At 37.7% G+C, this 20,482-nt stretch overlaps 1 protein-coding gene across 8 annotated transcripts in view; it reads right to left on the minus strand.

The window, feature by feature from the left end:
• Nucleotides 1-20,482, minus strand: part of ROBO1 (roundabout guidance receptor 1) — a 707,409-nt gene that overhangs the window by 18,825 nt on the left and 668,102 nt on the right. For 6 of the 8 annotated variants that reach the window (XM_064643066.1, XM_064643092.1, XM_064643074.1 and 3 more), the window contains 6 exons: nucleotides 17,560-17,757; nucleotides 14,122-14,148; nucleotides 11,375-11,417; nucleotides 7,500-7,654; nucleotides 3,855-4,190; nucleotides 1,282-1,389 (listed from right to left, as the gene is read on the minus strand). In XM_064643066.1, the coding sequence (XP_064499136.1) occupies nucleotides 1,282-1,389; nucleotides 3,855-4,190; nucleotides 7,500-7,654; nucleotides 11,375-11,417; nucleotides 14,122-14,148; nucleotides 17,560-17,757 (867 nt within the window). The remainder of the gene's footprint in view (nucleotides 1-1,281; nucleotides 1,390-3,854; nucleotides 4,191-7,499; nucleotides 7,655-11,374; nucleotides 11,418-14,121; nucleotides 14,149-17,559; nucleotides 17,758-20,482) is intronic. The other 2 variants (XM_064643082.1, XM_064643053.1) reach the window with 2 other exon arrangements.

Below are 20,482 nucleotides of genomic sequence, written 5' to 3' on the forward strand. Positions count from 1 at the left end.
ATTTTTAATTTGCATGGGTTCATACCCTTGAGATGCTCCACGCTGAATTTCAGGTCTTAACGTCACTGAGCACTGGCTCAGCACCACATCCAGATGTTGCAGACCTGGGAACAGGCAAAAGGCTGTCTCCCAGAACAACACCCCTGAGCAGCTGGAAGAACTGGGAGCTGTGCTTATCTCACCCCAGCCACTGGGAATTCAGGTCATCCAGAGGCATAGCAGGCTCATCAGCATATTTATGTCTCTGCTGTTCCTCAGTCAGAATCGGTCAAGACAGAGCACAGGTTAGGACTGAGGGAACTGGACTATCAAAGGCAACAGCAGAACAGAATGTGAAAAGTCCCTGTCTTGATTAGCAGATGTAAAGTCCAGGGCAGAAGTGACTGTGACCATAACTCACCCTATAATTGGTTTGATGTAAATAAACACAGTCTCAGACTTACAGTAAAGCCCCAAACCAAGCCTATGCATAGTTTCTGGTTTAGCTCTGAATATTTCATATAGCTCTACTAGAAATCAAACCTGAAAGTGAACAGGTTATACCACAATGATAAGGAGTAACTTTTGAATTAAACCATAATCTGTGGTTCCAAAGCACAGAGTACAATTTCAGTGCCCAGGTCAGCATTCTCCAGCACAAAAAGCTGCTTTGTTTCAACATTTTCACAAAGGATTTTTAGATAGTTTGTACAGGAGGTAACAATAAGAAACAAAATTTAATTTATCTACTGCCTACATCTGAATGATGTACAAGAATAATTCTGACATAGAGTGACTGAAATAGATAGAATTTTTTTTGCTCAAAAAAATGCATGGGTTTAATTTATAAAATTAAGAATTTCTTAAAGCAGTTCTGTTAGGTATCACTGAAATGCTCTGGTATCTTGAGCCTGTTCATGAATAAGGTTGTCTTGAGTGAGTAGACCCAAAACAGTCTTTTTTTTTTGTGGCAGTTGAAAAGAAATTTCTATGACTTGCCCACCTGGAGACCATAACATTAACAAGTAGGGTATTAACATTAGGAAATCCAACCTCTATTTGATTTCATGACTTTCACAATTCTGGACCATCAATTACTTAACTGACATTTAGATAACACTAAGCAATCATGAGGATGCAACATAAAAATATGAGAACCTTTTGGGCCAGTTTTTGTGCTGTTCTTCTGTCAGTGGGTTCCTCCTCATCATTCCTTCTCTAATCCAGCAGACAGTGCTAACCACGGCTACAGTGACCAAATACCACAAAGCCTAAGGTTTGGAAAACACTGTAGATACTCACCAGATGTACTGCTGCCTCTGTCTGAGCTGTTGTAGGATCCACCTGTATTCTGGTCGTATGACTGGTTGTAGGGAATAGTTGGAGCAATGTTGTCATTTACTCGATAATCTGCAAGTTTAATAGTATAATTAATGCTACCCTTCAGAAACACATCTATGTACCTGCTTTAGAACACAAAGTAAGATCTCCTGAAAATAGTAAGAAATAAATTCATTTTTTTTTAGTAAGCAAAATCATCCTACGATCGTGTTTTATTTTTAATTTGTCTCTAATCGTAAGCTTAAGGAAAATCATGGGAACTTAGTAGCTCCATGTCTAAAATGGAGTAAAATGAAATCCTACGCACAGAGTTTTCACAAAGCCTCTGCAACAATTAAGTTTCAATGGATATACATATATATACACACACATGACCTGTGTGAACATTTTGCATACAAATACACTGTCACCTTGATTAATTTTCCATGGTCTCTGCCTAATTTATGCATGCAGGGCAACCAATGGACTGTGGTATCTACTTTTTGTATTTCAAAGGTGACAAACCCACACAGGAGCCAGCCCTGTATGACAAGGCTGAACGATCTGCTGGAGCAACAACACAGCTCCACTGAATTTGGTTTGCAACAGAAGAGATCTTTGTTTCAGGTCTGTTGACTCCAAGAAGATTTCTATTTACACTGGATCATGCAGGTTCTACAGGCAGGGCCTTTTTCTGCTAATGGCTGTAACTGTAACTTTCTTCTCCAGTTCCAAAGCACTTGATACATATACATTAATTTAAAAATCTAGATTTGGCAACCAGATCTGTAAAAATTTATCAGAAGTAAAATACTCATCTGGCACAACAATACTCTCACGCTAAAAAGGAACTGTGATTTACAGAGAACAGAAAGGAGCTGAGTTACTCTTCATACAGCAAATAAAACTGCGTCACAAACAGAACCACTGGACATAAAATAGTGACAATGAAGCACCGCACATAACTCCTCAAAACAGTTATTTCCCATCACAAAAGCTATAGGTATAATCAGCAGCAAGATGGCTTTGACTTAGGAAATGAGAAAACCAAGATCAGAATACTGACACATAAAAAAGCAAATCAAAACAAAAATAAACAAAACTAAGAATTCTGTCCCCATCTGCTGCAGAAATGTTTGTGACAATGTAAGCATGGGAAAAAGAGCAAAATGATAAATTCCACACCCGAGTGTATTCTGTAATAGTTTCTCAGCCTAGTTGCATTCCACAGACCATGCTGAAGCCCTACATACCACATATGTTTACACAGAGGATAAACAGTAAATCAGCACTCTGAAACATGTATATAGGACTGTCAGCAGACAATGCTTTAAGGGGGCCTTTCCACACTACAATATGCTAGAGAATATGCAGCTGTAATATACACAGTTTGAAAGATGCAGTGTCTTCCAGCGCATAAAAACCAAACGTGTTTTAATTCCCAAGCAGATACGTAATACACAGTTCACGAAAGAAAACAATTACAAAAAATACAGCTTTCACCCTCTAGCAAGGAGCCAAAACCCCTGAATTTTCTTTTGGCACGTTTATGTCAAGGGAAGGTGTCATGTTTTATATTGCCCTTTGGACTCCTCTGTGAGTAGGTGGGTCCGGTAGAGAAACCAACATTCCTGTAAGGGAAGTTTTCTTTTTACTGGATCACTTATCACTATGCCATCACTTGAGCTACAACAATCCATGTAAAAAGTTCCAAGTTAGAATGGGTCCAGTTCCTAGGGATACTGTTTTGCAAATCAGGTTATTAAAAGAGGTTGCATGGTAGCCTGGAGAACTAGCAAGAAATCACATACCTATTTCGTCCAACTCCCACACGGTGTATTAAAGAAACATGCCCTCGAGGACACAAAAGCCCATTCTGATGTTTCCCGTTAACACTGAAATAAATTTTGTTTTTAGCTTCTGGATCCACAGACTTCAGTCAGGGTAACACAGGAATTTAGTTTCCAAGCCTGTGTGCGGTACCATTGCCTCTCAATACAAGAATCGAAGGCTTGCTAGGAACATGGCTAAAACAAATTGGATCACTCCATTTGTGTCCCCAGTGTACAACATAATACAATTTTGCAGAGTTTGATATGCAAAATTTCATTCGTTTACATGAACATGTAGATTTAATTAGTCTCCATCCACGACTGGGAAGAGTGGGTTGACCTATTTAAAATTTAAGGTAGAATATAATGTGACTACCATGCATCTGGCTTATGAATAAAATATCTGGCCTCTGTCCTAACCAATCCCTTAACTACTATTAAATTTAAATTAATCTCACATCCATAGGAAATGTATTTTATTTAACTCTTCTCTAAAGATACAGCTTGTTATTTTTTTCAATAAATTCAATATCTGAAGGTTATTGTGGTGCTAATTAACTTTCTGACACCGCTAGCTGCGGATTTCTAAATCTAAAGAGGCAGAAGTCTAAAAGCACCACAGAAGCCTGTAATTGCTGAACCTGAAAGCTTCAGACTCCCAGCACCAGAAGGTCAAAGCTCCTCTGATGCCTAAAGAGGAGAAACAAGCTAAAAGCTCTTCACCTTTGTTTAATTTGTTTTGCTCCATAATGTTGTACTGTATGGGTGGAACCTCTTGCTTTTGCTGAACAGAGGGTTTCCAGTGTTTCTCATTCGTGTCCCCGCTGCCATTGTTAACATTATTGCTGATATTTGACTGGATGAGTTGAGTGGTGGCATAAGGAGTGGGCTGCCCAGGCTGGCTGACAAATCTTCCGTCCTTTAGATTTGGACTATTGAAGGTTTTCATCTCATTCATTTTGTTGCTGAGGTCCACGTCCCCATACACAGTTGACTCAGGCAACATCAGGTTTGTCTGCTTGTTGTCCAGCTGATTGTTGTAATTTGCTATACAATCGGCTAACCACAGAGGAGAGAAAAGAGAAAAGGTCATTCTGTTCGCTTACACTGTACTTTCAATGAAACCCCCTTTAAAATTTCTTTTTTAGTGCATAACTACATGGCTTGCATCCATGAAGCAGAGATATTCAAGCAGAGATACTGTCATTTACTAAATAATTTATAGAATATTATTTACCTCATAAAGTACTGCTCCAAAAGTAGGGTTCACTGTTTTGTTTCACTGTAAATTAGGACCTTCTGAATTGCATCTACAATGACTTACCTTGCTGGGCTTTTCTACAGGGCCCATATAAACAGGCATATTTTTAGACATTATTCTCAAAGCAGCATAGATATTCAATTAATAATTGTGATTAAAATAATATGCACTGCAGGGAAAAATTAACCAAAACTGAATAGTGGGAATAACTAAACAGTGACAATCACCTCGTGACACCTCAACAGCATTTAGATGTTCTTATATTTGTGATAAGAAATAAAGATACACAGATTTTTATAAAACAGAGTGAAAAATGATTACACGTAGCAGAATTAAAGAAAAACAGTACAATGTAAAAGGTAACTCGGTACCCAGTAGCAAGCCTTTATTTGATCATTGTTTCCTTGTACAGTCTTATATTTGATTTGAAACAAAAAAAAAAACAAAACCAGGAAAGCAATCTGGAATTTTTTCTAATTTTTAGTTGCTTTGGATATTGCAAAATACGTAGTACCATAGTAATACCAGTCCTGTATGCTAAAGATATATCAAAAAGACAGCATGAATTCATTCTTCTCAGAGTTTACTGCATCATGAAATGCACTTATTGCAGAGAGTAAATCAGACATGTGCTGATGCTCTGGACAATCCTGCATGAAACAGTGTCCCTGTCTTTCCACGTTCTCTTGCCTCTGTGTGACAGCAGATCCACATATTTTTTTCCTCTCCACATCCAGTCCACTGGGAGAATACTGAATGGAGTAAAATAGTCTGTGGGTCAGCAGTCAGAAGGCTTAGTGAAACTAGCATTCAATGATCCTTAAGCAGAAATTCTCATTTTCCACTTGATTAATTCATCAATAATTACATAACACTCACCAGGAATATACTTTTGCTCTTTTAAAAGATGTGGTATTTATGCTAATGAATTTGATTCAAAGCCTGAAGTCCATTACCTGTGGCCACAATGAATTTACTGGAGAGGATGCCAAGTAAAACTATGCACAGAATTCAAGATTTTACCATTACTCTAAATGAAATAATCAGTAAACACAGAGGATGTTCAGTTTCAAAAATATTCCCTAATACATATATACCTTTGAGGAATATTTCCTGAGAAAGAGATATAAAATACTACTTGAGAATAAAAACCACTGATCCATATTTTTAGCAACTAAAGAACAATATCAGAACATGCCACAGAGAGCTTATCACTGTACACTTCATGCCCTCCAGCCTGTGTTTCCTTGAAGGTTTTTCTGGTTTGATATATTTTTCTTTATTTTGATACATTTTTCTTTCTTATGTGAGATGTTATTTATTGCTTCTGTTATTTATTGCTTCAGTCTTCAACTTCTTGACTTCTACTGTTTAAATGTTTTCATTTCTGCTTTTTCTTTCACCTACTGAATTATATTCTATAATATAACTTATAACACACATTTTACCTCCTTCCATTTGCAGCTACCTCCGATTTGTGTGTAAGGCAATATAATCAATACAGTATGTGCAGTAGGTACATTTTTTTACATAGACACATTAGAATTCCTTAAAGTACTTAAAATTGATTTACCTATATAACAGAAAATTTATTCTGTTAGATTTTTTTTATAACATTAACTTTTGGAGCAATCTGTTCCCATTCTGTAGACTTGGAAGACAGTGCTATACTTAAAAGCAATTAAAAATGCAGCTACTTAGCATATTCACAGCTATAGAGGGGATATCCATCGCTGCTGCTTCAGAGCATAAACCAAGCCCAAGCTGACAGAATTAAAAACACTTGTCAGATTTTCCAGGACAGGAGACCATTATGAACACATTTTCTGACCCCCAAGCTCAAAAGTTCTACTTGAGAGGAAGAATTCCCTTTGCAACACAACCAAGCTTAACATGAAAGCCAAAATGAGGAAGAATCCACTGCAGCTCATTACAAGACGTCATAATAGTTTACAACCCTCAAAAATGTGTGTTCTCTTCCTTTCCTGAACGTGTTTAATTTCAATGACTAGAATTTGCTATGTCTGTCCTTGCCACAGTGCAGCATCCCTGTATCAGAAATCTTTTTACACAGGTAGCTGTGGATGTGATATCCTCAGGCAGAGTGGGATTCAAGTCTCTAATGTCAAAATCTCTCATCTGAAGAACCTGGCACTGGTCACTGCCAGACAACATAATTGCAGGAGATGAATCACCATTACCACCATCCATGAATTACCAACCATTAGAGCTGGTTTCACGTTAATTATAGGAGGTAATGCTGCTTTGCACTTATGCAACTTCACTACAGGTAATCACACTCCCTGTCTGAAATGCTGGGAGATGCTGTGAGCCAAAACCAGCTAGAGATGGTGGTAGCGAAAAGACTCGTTTCATTCCTCACCAGTAACACAAACTGGGTTAAAACAAAAGGAACCTAAGGTCTGTTTAAAGCAAAATGTGCAACAATTAGCACTTCAATATATATTTCCCCAACAGTGTTCCCGTGGAACTCGTGAGATTTTTTTTAAGTGCACCCAGTCTGTCCAACCTCCCAGGAACTACCATTTAACCTAACATTTTGTAATTGCTTTTAGGGTGTGAAGTTAACTTTTTTTATGCACACACCCTAACCAGAACACCAGCTATCCACTTTTGTACAGAATGGCTCTCCAAGGGAAGTTCTGAATGTGCCAAAGTAGACTGACTTTGCTGCAAGTACTGTAGCAATGTTTTATTTCTTGCTTCCCATCACACCCAAACCAGAAGGAAAATCCTGTGTCATTTCAGTACTTCTCCTCCATTCAGTCAACAAGGAAGTACAAAACAACCTAAAAATGACCTTATCTGCCCTTTTTCAGAGGCTGAAACATGTCAGTTCAATGTGACTTTTGGTAGCATTGAACTTCGCAGGGACTCCTTCAGCCTACAGCTTGCTGCAGTTATCCAAAGGGGACCAAAAAAGGATGCAAAAAGGGACCAAAAGCACAATCATGACACAGAGGAGAAACTCTATTAAGTCTAAATGCACTGGAAATAAAAAGCAAACAAACCTGTACACTTTCTCAGGTATTAGAAGCATATAGTCTGCAAAGAAGATTCCTTAGCAAGGTAGAAACATATCTAACCTGGTCGACTGTACGTTGTGAGGTTGCTATCACTGTTTCCATTGCCAGAGGTGCAGCAGTTGATGGAGCAGTCATTGTGATTGTTCCCTGTGTTAGGCCAAGTATCTGCTAGCCATGGCTGAGTGGCTGGTTCACTGATGTTTAGGAGTCCTGGCCTTTAAAAACAAAGCTTGGTCATTTCAAAAATTAAACAAAAGCATTTCCACATTGCAGTTACACTCTTCTCAAAAGGTGAGATATTATGAAATAATATCACGTGTCTAAAGGCTTGAGCATTGGAAAACGCAGCTTGAATCAATTATTTAACAGTTTCTAGTCTCTTATATAACCTAGTCCCTGCTAAAACACTAAAGTGAACAGCCAAGGACAACATCTGTTCATTTTGCTGAACTACACATGTATATTGGTGTGTAACCTTTAACTGTCACTTTGGTCTTAAATTTTTTTAAAATCCTTTTTCTTAGAAGATTGCATTTTTGTTTTTCTGCCTCTTCACCCTTTCTTTAAGAAAGCCAGGAAATTGGCAAGTCAAACAAACAAAAAATTCACACGTGGAAGCAAGATGGATATGGATAAATAAGAGCCAAATTTGGCTGTGAGTAGTCCCAATTCTTGGTGACTTATGGAGCCGAGTTCTCTTCACCATTAGACAGTATTACTGTACTGGATCAAAGGGAACAGGAGATAACAGAAACCTCTGTGGTTGGAAGCATTTGGATCTCACTAACCATACTGAGTGGGTGATACACCCTTGCTAATGAGGAAGCCACTCTCTCAATCTTTATGTGAGTAGAACAGCAGCAGCTCCTAAGAAAGTTTAAAGTAACTGGAAATACTTAACAGCTTAAAAAAATCCAGATATGAATGCTGCTTACTGTCTGCATTTGGAATAAAGCATATTCCTGCCATCAGTGGAAAGAAACAGCATTTCTTGTTTTCCAAGTTGCTGAGTTTTTCTAGTGAGTGTTGAACATTTCTGATGAATGTTCTGTAGAATGTTTCGTGCCTCTGAAGTTTTCACACTAGAAATGCAGTGGATGTTATAGTCCCACACAAATAGCATCCCGATACGATTTAAAATTGCCTTTGATAACTAAGGTGCTTTTAAAAATAGACAATTTTACCCACTGTCATATCTATATATCTATATAGATAGATATATATAAATAACACAGTCTCTTTCTCACAGGATTTAATGGGCAACTTTTCACTTAAAATAGTGCAGAAACTAGTTTCCATAATATTAAATGCAATGATCTTCAAAAATAAAATATGCTAATCCTCTTAAACAGCAAGTTGAGAACGTAAACTGCATGCAGTTAAGTTGTGGGGTATAGAGTCTGTCAGTGCTGCAGGCTTAAGTCATAGTCTTAGAATGACATTTAAAAGTTCTATACAAATATGTGTGTATATATTTCTGTACTGCATATGTCATTTGACAATTTAATATAGGAGGTGATGAGGCTTGACTTGCTGTCAGGCTTACAAAGCAGCCAATCCACATACAGTAAAGAAGTATTTTTTTTTAAAAAATCTGAAAAAAACATAGGGCTCTGTAGGCCTGTGAGCAGGCCAGCTGATTTGAAATATCCTGCTTCTTTCCCTGCCATTCTGCTCCTACAATGAAACCACACCTCAAGGCTTTCAGAGGAGACAAAGCATTCCAGAATGTTTCAGCGCTTTAAAAGACCCACGTACTGGATTTTTGGATAGAGATCCTTTGTTTCTAAAATTTACTTTGCATTCACACCCACTGTCATGTAAGAAATTTGGGGTGAGGTGTATAAGTAGATGAGGATTGTACCAAACGGAGCCATTTGGGTGGGACCGTAGGCAAGAGATGCTTGCGTTACAGCTCCATAGCCTGGTGATGATTTGAGAGTAAAATTGCCAAAGATCTTTAACCTTGGCAACAAATTCCTGGAATCCCTGAATTGCTGTACTTGGTCTGAGTAACAGTGGACCAAGTAAGTGGCTGTGTGGATGCCTAGATGCTGGCTGGAGTCAATCCACCACAATTGCCATTACTCAAATCCTGTCTAGAAAAGGCATTGCTACAGAAACGGGTATTTTTTCAGCATCACAGAAGTGGGGATTATGTTGAAATATATCACTGTGACATTTTGAATTCTGAAAAAAAGCTTTAACGTGCTCATGTAACCGCACTTGGCAAAAATGCTAAACCTTTCCAAAACACTGCATATATAAAGTAAGGAAGTCAAAACCTTAGGTTTGGAAATCAGAGGAAGGTTTCACGTGCAAAAAATAATCTTTTTACTTTTTTTTTTTTTTTACATTGCAGAAGTATGTTTCATATTCTGCAAAATAAGATACATCTTACATGCTGTAAATGCTATATATGCAAATGTACAAACCCAGCGTAGATGTCAGCACCTTGAATCAACTACACTGCTAGATTATGGCACTGCTGTTGAAAACTAGGACAGTAAAACTGATGCTGCTTCTCTAGCCCTACCAAAATGACTGTATATGATGTAGACACTTCTGGGTTCATTTCTGTCCTCTGAGTCTATATGAGTGTGCTTTGTCTAGCTTGTGCTATAGGAAGAGCAAGAAAGCCCAGTGGCACAAAGAACACAAAGGCTGTTAACTGTGTATCTTTTTGAACAACCTTTTCAGGGAAAGAGAGGGCTCATCTCTGTTCTCTCTTATTTTCTCACTATCCTGGAGTGAAGGCAGCAGCCCAGTGACTTACAGATTTGTCCATTAAAAAATCACAGGGTAACTGTTCTAGAGGCTTCCCTCCATGCATTTATGGCCACGACAAAGCAGCAGCATCCAGTGCTGGACAAGAGATATCTGCAATTGCCCTTACCATGTGAGGTTCAGCTGCAGCAGGAGCTGAGTAGCCTCACCTCTGCACAGCACTCAGTTAGACTGGAAATGTTTTATTTTATGACTAATCTTCACAATTACCAATTTTTCTGCACGATCTTGCAAATTAGGAACCGCAAGATGCCACTTGTGAAACAGGAATTGATACAGGAATTTGTTGCCCAGCTGGTCTTCCGAGAGTTTAGTGTTTATTTCAGCATCCCGCCAAATCTTTAACTGAGATGCTTATAAAAAGGCATGTTTGAATGTGACCTAGAAAAAAAATGGTGTGCTGCTAAAGCACCACTGCTTTGACCTGCCTTTTTCTAAAACCTTTATTTTTTTTCCTGGAGAAAACTTCACCTCTACGCAGGGAATATAAATTACTGTTTTGTTCACTGCCATTCATTAAGTAATAACGTAAAACCAGCGAACGTATTTTAGTTAAATCTTCAGTCTGGAATGGGCCAGGTTCTCAAAGTGGGGGGCTGTAAATTTAAAACCTACCTGTTTCCCTCTCCTTCAGTGCCCCATCTCTTGTAAGCGACGCTTTAACTATTTTGCATTCACAGAAAGATTTTCTCTTAAAATGTCACCTTATAAGCCGTTTATGTCTTCAGCAGTTTTTTCCAATAAATGTTTTCTTTCTTTGCAGTATTTGTGAACCAGCTATATTTCTTAATCTTCATAAATGCCATGACTTAATTACTTTTACTCCCTTAATCAGGTGGTAAGCCAGGTCTTCATTTCAAAGTTAAAGCGCTCCCTCTGCTGCTCATTTTTTGAGATGCAGTTTTTACAGGTTAACAAAGCTTAAAGTATTTCGACTAATTTTTTGGAAGTCAACCTAAAAATTCAAACCATCTACCCTCCTTCTAAACAGAAAAATAGACGGTTACACTGCATAAATTAATACAATGAACTAAAACATATCTTTGCAAGAGATTATTCTGCTATCACTTACAAGGCCATTGTACTTCTGGCATCCTTAAATTTAGATGCACATGATTTACACCTTTAAGAATAAAGGACATAATTACCTGCCTCCACTGCTTACGGCCTCTCCTCCTCTTTGATACGTTACTGAAATAATTAAAGATAGAAAAAAAGGAAATAATTTTAAAATCATAAGACTCATGAAATAGCAGTATTACATTTGCCTTTGTTTCATTTTACCTAAGACAATAAATGTGCATTGTTTATACATTAATTCTGAGTCTCATCTTGCAAGCTATTGCTTCAAACCAAAGTTTATAAGTAATATTTGTGATCCTTGCTAACTGCTAGTCTTAGCCCCAACAGGGTTTTATATTTCAGTTCTGTTCTGAAAAACACACATACACACACACACACACACACACAATGTATTGCTTAAGAAAGCAGGAAGCCATACATCAGGTTGAACTTATCCTTAACATAACTCTGCTGACTTCAGTGGAGTTACTCTGTGGAAGAATTTAGGTCATATATTTATTTCATGAATGGCTGGATGTTAAAGCTTTGCCCTACCTTATTATTCTGGCATGATTAAAGAGGTATCATGATTCCATAACAGACCTTACTTCCAGTGTAAACAATGGCTCATTACAGCCGAAGCTACTGCAAAAATACATTCACTTTCTGAATGTTACTGCAGTACACTCAGGGAACAAGCACACTCTAAAAGTCCACAGAACCTCTGCATTTTATAACATTTTACAGATGGATTTATAAACAAAACTTTCTAATCTAAAAATTTAAATGTGTGAATCTTGCTAAAAAAAAAAAGTATTCTTTCTGGCAGAAAGAATATTTTGTAAATCAGAAGGAATGATTTTGCTGGCATTTCAGAAACATTCTGCATCAACAAAGTGGATGTCCACATGCAGTTGTTTGCTGGCAGGGATTGCATATCCTTCATAGGAAGCATGGTGTTTGAAAAGTTCATTTTTAGGATGCAAACATCCAAGAAGAAACAGTGCTATAAATTCTGCAGGTTTGCACTGGGTTTGGCAAAAGGTTAAGGAGATTTCCTCCTGCAAATGCTGATGGATTCTACACTTTCCAACTAGGAATGTGTTGAAAACGAGCAGCCAAATTCTGCTGTTTAGTAGAACTCTAAACTGGGAGTCTGCAAGAGAGAGATAAATGCTGGCAGCAATCACAGTAACAGGATTAAAATGTAGGATGCATTCCTATAGGTAAGTATTTTACAACAGTTAATGCTAAAGAGGAGGGTCTGGTTCCATTTAAAGTCAAAGGAACAAATGACTGAGATTGTGGATTGAAAAAAAAACAATTTTTTTTTCCTTTTAATGTTGTACGTGTTTTATGTTTATCCCAATCTCTTCTTTAAAAATCTCAGGGCTATTTATTTTGGAGCTCTGACATATCTTAAGGAGCCCAGATATTTTTTTTAATGTTAAGGATTCAACTCAGAAAATACGTGTTAGCTAACCTGCCAACCACAGTAGTGTGCTGCAACTGAGACTGCAATATAAGCTCTCTGTTAAGCCAATTAAGTAACAGCAAAATAATAACAGTTTGAATTAGTCTGGACCACGGATCTCAAAGGCCTTCAGAAATATTATGGGCCACTCTGACTCACGCTGAACAGAAAGCAACTCCACTGAAAATAAGAGTACGACTTTTGAAACAAGGTATTATCCAGATTGATTAAAAGCCCATGGATAAGAATCTAACCCAGAACAATTTGCTCCGTGGGGATGAGCACAGACAGACATGAGTTTGCTTCGTCTGCAGTCCAACTTGAAGGATGTAACTCAGCTGCTTCACAGAGGCCAAATTAGTCCAGGGCTGATTATGAGCTAATATGCCCTGCCAACCTGAGTGTGCAGAGGAGGGGGTGGGAGGTTTTTACCCTGCCTGGATATCCATGTCCTACAAATCTCACAGACCTCTTGTGAAAATAAAGGATTTAGAGCACTGGAGGAAGAAACAACCTGTTTGTTCACTCAGGCTGTAGCTACAAGGAATGCAGTGTACCAGTGGGTACTGAATGTGTTGAACTGTATCTACTGCAGAGGATGAGCTGCTCAGCTTCCAGACTGTGGGACCCACTGAAGGTCAGCTCTACAGAACAGAAAGGCTCTCATGGACTTTGGTGGGCTGTGGTTTGAATTGGATCATATTTGCACACGTCCAAACAAAAGGAAATAGAAGATGATTTTAAACGTGCACCGAATTTTAAATGCACCTCTGTTTAAGCAGAACAGGATAACTATTTTAAAATTTCATAGCACAAATATGGTTTAAGGCAGCAGGCAAAAAATCCAACAGCTATAACACTTTGATTTTCTGTATCTTCTAAAGCAGACAACTCCTAGGTCACTGGATTAACGCAGATTCAGAGGAAAGAAAAGGAGCAAATGTGTCATCAACTATAATCCCACTGAATCCCTCTCAAGTCAGCATCTGGGTTCTGCTAAGTCATTCCTCCTCCATCAGAACCACCTTTTTCATCCCTAGATGCAGAAGGCCACACTACTCCACTGTAATACACATGAAGAGAGCCCAGGCTGTACAAGCTGACAAGATCATGCTACAAAATGGCATGCTGGCAGGAAATGGTAATGCTACAAAATGGTACACACAAACAGAAAAAACTGTCAGCCACGAAGCAAATACACGCTACTTAGAGAACAAATAATGATAGCTGTCATTAATGGAATTGCTTAAAGAAACCCTTCAGAACAGCTGGGCTGGTTGGTTATGTCAGAAAAAGAGAAACAGTACCACAAACACATGCTTAAGTAACAAAGAAGGGGGGAAAAGTGCAAATATATACCTGTTGGTGTGAAGGTAAAAGACGGGACTGAAAAATCAAAACAAAATACAAACTGGTTATTAAGCTGAAGAGAGAAAGGGAAACATACCACATTAGTATAAACCTAGCAGACAGCTGAACATAAAACAAATGTATATAACTAATCCAGTAGTTCAGTCACATTGATATAAAAATAAAATTAAAATTGCAATTCAGAAAGAAGCTTGTCTCTGCAGGTACTATTCTGAAAAGAAAAAAAAAAAAAGCTTGATATTCTATTGTGCTCCTGAGGAGACCTGATTGTGGTTTAGCCTTTCAAATCCCTCTCAGTTTGGTATTTTAAGGTTTTTTTTCTGAAAATCCTAGCACAAACAAAACCCCCACACTGTTAATCATTTTAGAATGCAGAATGACAAATTCCTTAACAAAGCCTTATCAAGGTCCTATTGAATCTTATCTGCAGTTCACTAAGTAAATGCTCATTACGCTGAACTAATAGGCACACTTAAGTATTCAGTAAGGAAATAATAATCATAAAAAGGAACAAAGAGAACTGCTGTTTTACTGTCTCTGAATCAAGAATGGCACCAACTCTCCCTGTAATAAAGGCACTAAAATCTGTTGCAGCAATTAATTTTTGTTTTCATAGATGAGACCCTTACACAGAGTTTTTCTGTCTTTCATAAATAATCACAAAACAAAACAAAAAAAAAGAGTAGAATATCTCCCTAGATGTAACACCTTTCTACCTTTCAACCCTTGGCTTTAAGAGGGAAAGGTTAACGATGGAACAATGACATTGCTTGACAATCTTCTCTCTCACAGCTACTATAAATCCTCTTTGGATCAATAGGGTCTCTAATCCAAATACAGAGCACCAGCATCTGCTCTTCCTATTAGCACATGCTCCCCCTCCTGTTGACAAGACAGTATAGTTTCCCCACCACTGATGGGCAGAACAAGGCTAACATTGCCCTTTTCGATCTAATGACAGCAACGAGAAAGGTAAGAGAAACAATAAAATATTCACTAAAATAGCCTTGAGACAGAATTTGATCGGCAAACCTGGTACAGAAAGAAAAGGTTCTGGCTAAGTGAATGACTTCTATAACAACTCTGATGTTTGGGGGGAGTGCAGAGCATCTTGTTGTTATAATCTAGGTTATGCTGTAGATTTCCCCCTTTTACCAAGCCAATTTATTTCCAGGGATATGACACTAAGCAAAGAAAGGAAAACCTTGGAGCATTTGCCCTTTTCAGCCTGCATTTATAGCAAAGCTCTTTATCTTGGGAATCTCATTGTATTTTCTTTGGGCTAGGCATTTTCACACGGTCAAGTTTAATTTAGCTACATTCAAAAATAAAGAACCATAGTAACAAGCTTTCATTAAAATAGAAGGTGCATTTAAACCCCAGCTATTCAAAAGAGAATCAAGAATATCAAAATTATTTTTCAATCACAAGGACATGAAAAAAAATCTCAAACTACTACCTTGTTACTCTTCCATGAGCTAAGTACTAAAACTAGTTTAGTTTCTTAAGGAACTGGAGAACAGATGAGCAGAGGTTCAACTATAAGAAATTTTTATCGTTACCACATGAAAGAACAACTTCTTTCTTAGAGCTTCTATTAATAAACTCTTCTGAGTGTGTAAGACTGCTAGTACAATATGTATGTGTGGGAGTAGTGAAGTATTTTAACAGCTGTCAGGCCTGAAGCTAAATATAAAAATAAATAAAGAAATGCAGGACTGAAGAAAGTTTGGGCTTGCAGTTGTGATTTGATGCCCTGCAGAGTGGCAAACTACTTTACAATCTATATTACACTAAAGACTGCTTTTTTTTCTTGAAGAATACTTGATACCGGAGATTTAGATCCTACTTTTCTGTACAGTTTCATTTAAATCCCCACCAAATTACACAAAAGACATTTATACAGCTATTGGGGAAAAAAAAAAAGCTGTTTTGAACAATAGCTGATGTCACTGAAGCAACCATTTTTAAGAACAAATTGTATGCCTTTTGCTTAATCATAGGTACTGCTGAAAGCACAGTGATGTTAGTTTGATAGAACTGTAGAAAGGCAGTATGGCAGCATGCTATTAGTAAAACAAAACAGCACAGGCCAATGCAGCAGAATGTGGGAGTCTGTCCTAGCTAAGAAATCCCAGCAGAACAGAATCAAAGGTGGAACTCCTTCCCGATTCCAGTGGTCACAACTCCACTACAGCCACTGTGCCTGAAGTCTATGGTGAGCATTGATAATTAGCAGCTCTCAACTCTGCAACACTCAAGAATTATTTCCATCTTTCCACTCACTCATGTGCTATTTTTAGCACTGCTTCTTTTACGTAGCAACACACTGTTACTGTTTAAAAACATTCGTGTTATATTTGCCTATTTTTCTTGCCCGTCACCCATTCACTCTTGAAGGGACTAAAGAATGGAATCTCATGACACCTTTCATACATTAGGATGTGTCCACCTTTTAAGCCTAGGCCTATCTTTTCATTGCTAAGTATCAAATATTTTCCTGCTATTCCTTCAAAAGCAGGATCTCCCATTTTCTGATTCATTCCAAATTTTATAGCTCTCGCTCTAGGAGTGACTATGAGGTACAGCTTTGAGATGTAATGAACTGCAGCCCATTGAATTCAACTTCAACTTTGGGGCTTAATCAAAAAATTACTGAATCAGGAGGAATCCAGGTTTTATTCCAGAAGATCTTACAGGTAGAAATTCTAGCTTTGTTTGTCAGAGAGTATACTGGAAAGCACTGCGAGTCCACTGACAATGTGATATAAAAGGTGTCAATAACATGAAATAACACAAAAATGGAGGATGCTCCAAGCTGGCCCCACTGCTGCCATTCTAACCAAATGCAGATGCAGAATGTGACAGCCCCAGAATTCAGTCCCGGTGAAGGGTCTCACAACAGCATTTATGAAAAGAGCCTTGGAAAGCAGACTTGACTGCTGTGCCTCTGCAAACAGCCACTTCACCACATTGCCCCAGAGCAGAAGGAAATCCAAGTACCCACACCAAAAGCGTTGCTGTGATGTACACCACTGTTAGAGTTCTCAGCAGCAAGCAAAGGGCTGAACAGGAGGGTCAAGGAAATACCATCCACCTGGCTCCTTTTCAGATGTGTCAGACAGAAAGGGCATATTGGAAGCTCCCAGCCTTAAATCCATCTTTACATTTCTCCTTTGTGGGAGCATCTTTATGAAAAGCTAGTCTAGGTATTCTGCTAAAGACTTATGCTTTAAAGCCAGATTTCACACGTTATGTAAATATCGCTGCTTTCTGCATTGGCTCCTCACCCACACCTCCTGGAAGCATTGAAGTAATCTGATAACTCCTGATTTGGGTCTGAGAAGAACAAGGGACTGATGACCAAGTAAATAGGCAGCAAACAGGCATTCAGCAGCCAGCAGACTGAAACACATAATACAGCACCTTTTCTGATACCAGCGTAAGTACTGGTGAGTCCATTCCGCTTCTTCCTGTGGCGGTACAACCAGATGCTGAAGACCATAAGGATAATCCAACAGGCTGCACCAATTCCAGCAATAAAGGCAGGCTGCTTTACAACGTCAGAAATCTGCTGGGCTAAGCTGACTTGATCTTCTGAAGACACAGGGTTTCCATGAGAATCTGAAAGAGAGGCACCCAAAATAGCCAATTAATTTGAATGAACAGCTGTAAAAGGCACTGTGAAAAGAACTAACATAACTGTAGTCCAGTTTTTCAAGGTAAAATCCTTAAGATTGCTCTTCAAAGTCTCTTTTTACGGGTCTAGATAGAAATGCTTTGTTTTCCATACAAGACAGGTACCTCCAACATCACTGACTTCTGTTTGTTTATGAAATCTGCTAAAATCAGGCTACCAGGCATACAAATAGAAAATTAGGCTCATAAATTACAAACTTTTGGACTGCTATGTATTAATTTCTTCTTTTATTTTAGCAAAGAAACATCAGCTTCAGAAAATTATTCAGAAAATCAGCAAAGAACACAGCAAGTAAAGGAAAGCTCAAGCTCGAATCATGAGTAGTAGGCTCTGTTCATAGGTAGAAATCAGCTTCTCAAACACCCACTGAAAATCACAGAATAACAAATTCAAACTACATTCATATGAGGTTGGTATTGATACATCTTAATCTAGCAGTTCCTGACAGATTACTTAAATCTTGTATTACCACTTTAATGTACTCTTTGCAGTCTCGCAGTCTCTCACTTTGACCTCAATTAAAAAAAGGCTGAATATTTAAAAGGATGTAAAAAAGCAAAAGTATAAAATAACCAATCCTGCCCTCTTAGACATGGATATAAAAGCTAAAGGATAACTAAAAAGTGAATTGGCAAAAATAGCCAAGCAGCCTCATTAGTACTGAACAGGCAGTGTTTTTCAAAATCAGTTTATCCTTAAATACCCCATGTCAAAATAAAGAACATGTATTTTTCCACACACTATAATTCTTTTTTTAAATAGAAACCACACCTGCAAGATTTGGTCTTTTCTGCTCTTGCTGTACAGAATTTTTGCAGGAACCTTCTAGGAACAGCAGTAAGAAGATCCAGTCAGTGACTAACACTTTCTAACCAAACTGAAGCAACTAAAAGACAAAATACTGCTTTCCTGATGTGCTTTACCACTACAGTGAGTGCTTACTGGAAATTTCATTACTGCACAGGGTGAGGGCAAGAATTTGAAACCTTTACTCAGAGCGGATATTGCTTTACACATTCCACAGCTTAGTCTTTGAAATGCCCATTTTTACTCCTGTGTAAATCCAACAGATAGTTGTTTTTTACTATTGGTAGTGACATGAAATTCAAAATGAGAGATAAGTGTTTTAAGGAGAAAGGTGCTGTTATTAATTCTATTAATGTGAACTGTGTAAGAAATGAAAACCTATTTACTTAAAACCAAGACCTTTTCCCTAGAAACCAAGCAGTGAATAGAATTTTTTTTACGATGACATCTTGCGTTACTTCAAAATAAGCTGAAACAATATATAAGAAATTGAAATACAAACAAGAGATTGAATCACAGCAAATTATACAAATGACAAACCTCCTCTGGAAAATGACACCTTTTTGAATGGGAAATGGTTAAATTAATAAGCTTCTTCCAATGAAGAATTCCAAATTCCAGTCTTTGCAACATTAAAGTCATATATCTATTTTGCTGAGAAATCACCCCTGTCTCTGACTGCCACCTTATTGGAAACTTTATTTCATATTTCAGGTCCCTTTATCTTCTGTGATCCTAAGTGCACTGCCTAGCCTGAAAGTTCACCAGGCAGACTCATTCTTTTCTTACTAATACACCCTTTGTGTCTGCTGGGTTTATGGATTTCATGCCTATTTGTGCAAGGTTAAGATGGGTTGCTTCAGATTTTATGGAGACAGCCAAGTGAAGTTCCACACAAGTGGCCAGATGGGCTTAAATGTATAAAGTATACTGTGACCAATGAATTAAAGCTGTCACTCTCTATCTCATCTTTTGTCTCTCTGCAGCTGAGGCCATATTAAGATATGAAAACTTGCATCATCAGTCTCTTTTCAAAATGCATAATTTCTGCATTTTTAAACAGCTACACTACTTTCTACAATGAAATGGAACAGAGTTTGCTCTGATTTATGGAGAATCTATGGTCCTGAATACATTTGGAAGACCAATAAATATTTTTCTCTGATCCTTAAAATATATATATTTAAAACAATAAATCCAGGAGAAAAAAATAATCACTAATTCAAAAAACAAATAAGAATGCTTTTTAAACATGTCAACCATTCAGTCATATAGAAAGACAGTACTTTCACATACAGAAACATTTTGCATTGCTCAGTCAATGCCTGTCTGAAGACTATAAAATCCTGCAGAATCTCTTTGAACGTTTATTATTCTAATTTTTAATTAACATTAATTTCATGCTATTATTTGACTTGTCATTGCAAGCAAAGTAATATACTTTCTTTTAAGAAATTAGGCTTATGGCACATTGTATATGGGTGGACTGTTAGAGCTATTCCATTAGCTGGTATTTATTTACACACATAGTGAAGAGAAAAATGTGTCTATATTCACACTCAGCATCAGACAAAAGGAGATGGAAGGGATTTCAAGAGGTCCCATTTGACCCATGTCCTACTTCTCTTATAATTCAAAAATAGAAAGTAAGCTAAATATAAAGCAAAGGGAATGAAATCTAGTGAACTCCTTATCCCTAAAAATTTCCAGGAACTTTATCTCAGAAGCCTTTCTTTGAGAAGGACATCTTCCCTCTCCACAACAGCCCTCAATCCTCAATGATCAGTCATGAAAAAAGCTCCTGAACAAAAAAAAAAAAAAAAAAAAGTACTTTTTCTTCAT

Source organism: Pseudopipra pipra, chromosome 2 (assembly GCF_036250125.1).
Source record: "Pseudopipra pipra isolate bDixPip1 chromosome 2, bDixPip1.hap1, whole genome shotgun sequence".
In the NCBI taxonomy this organism is placed as follows: Eukaryota; Metazoa; Chordata; class Aves; order Passeriformes; family Pipridae; genus Pseudopipra; species Pseudopipra pipra.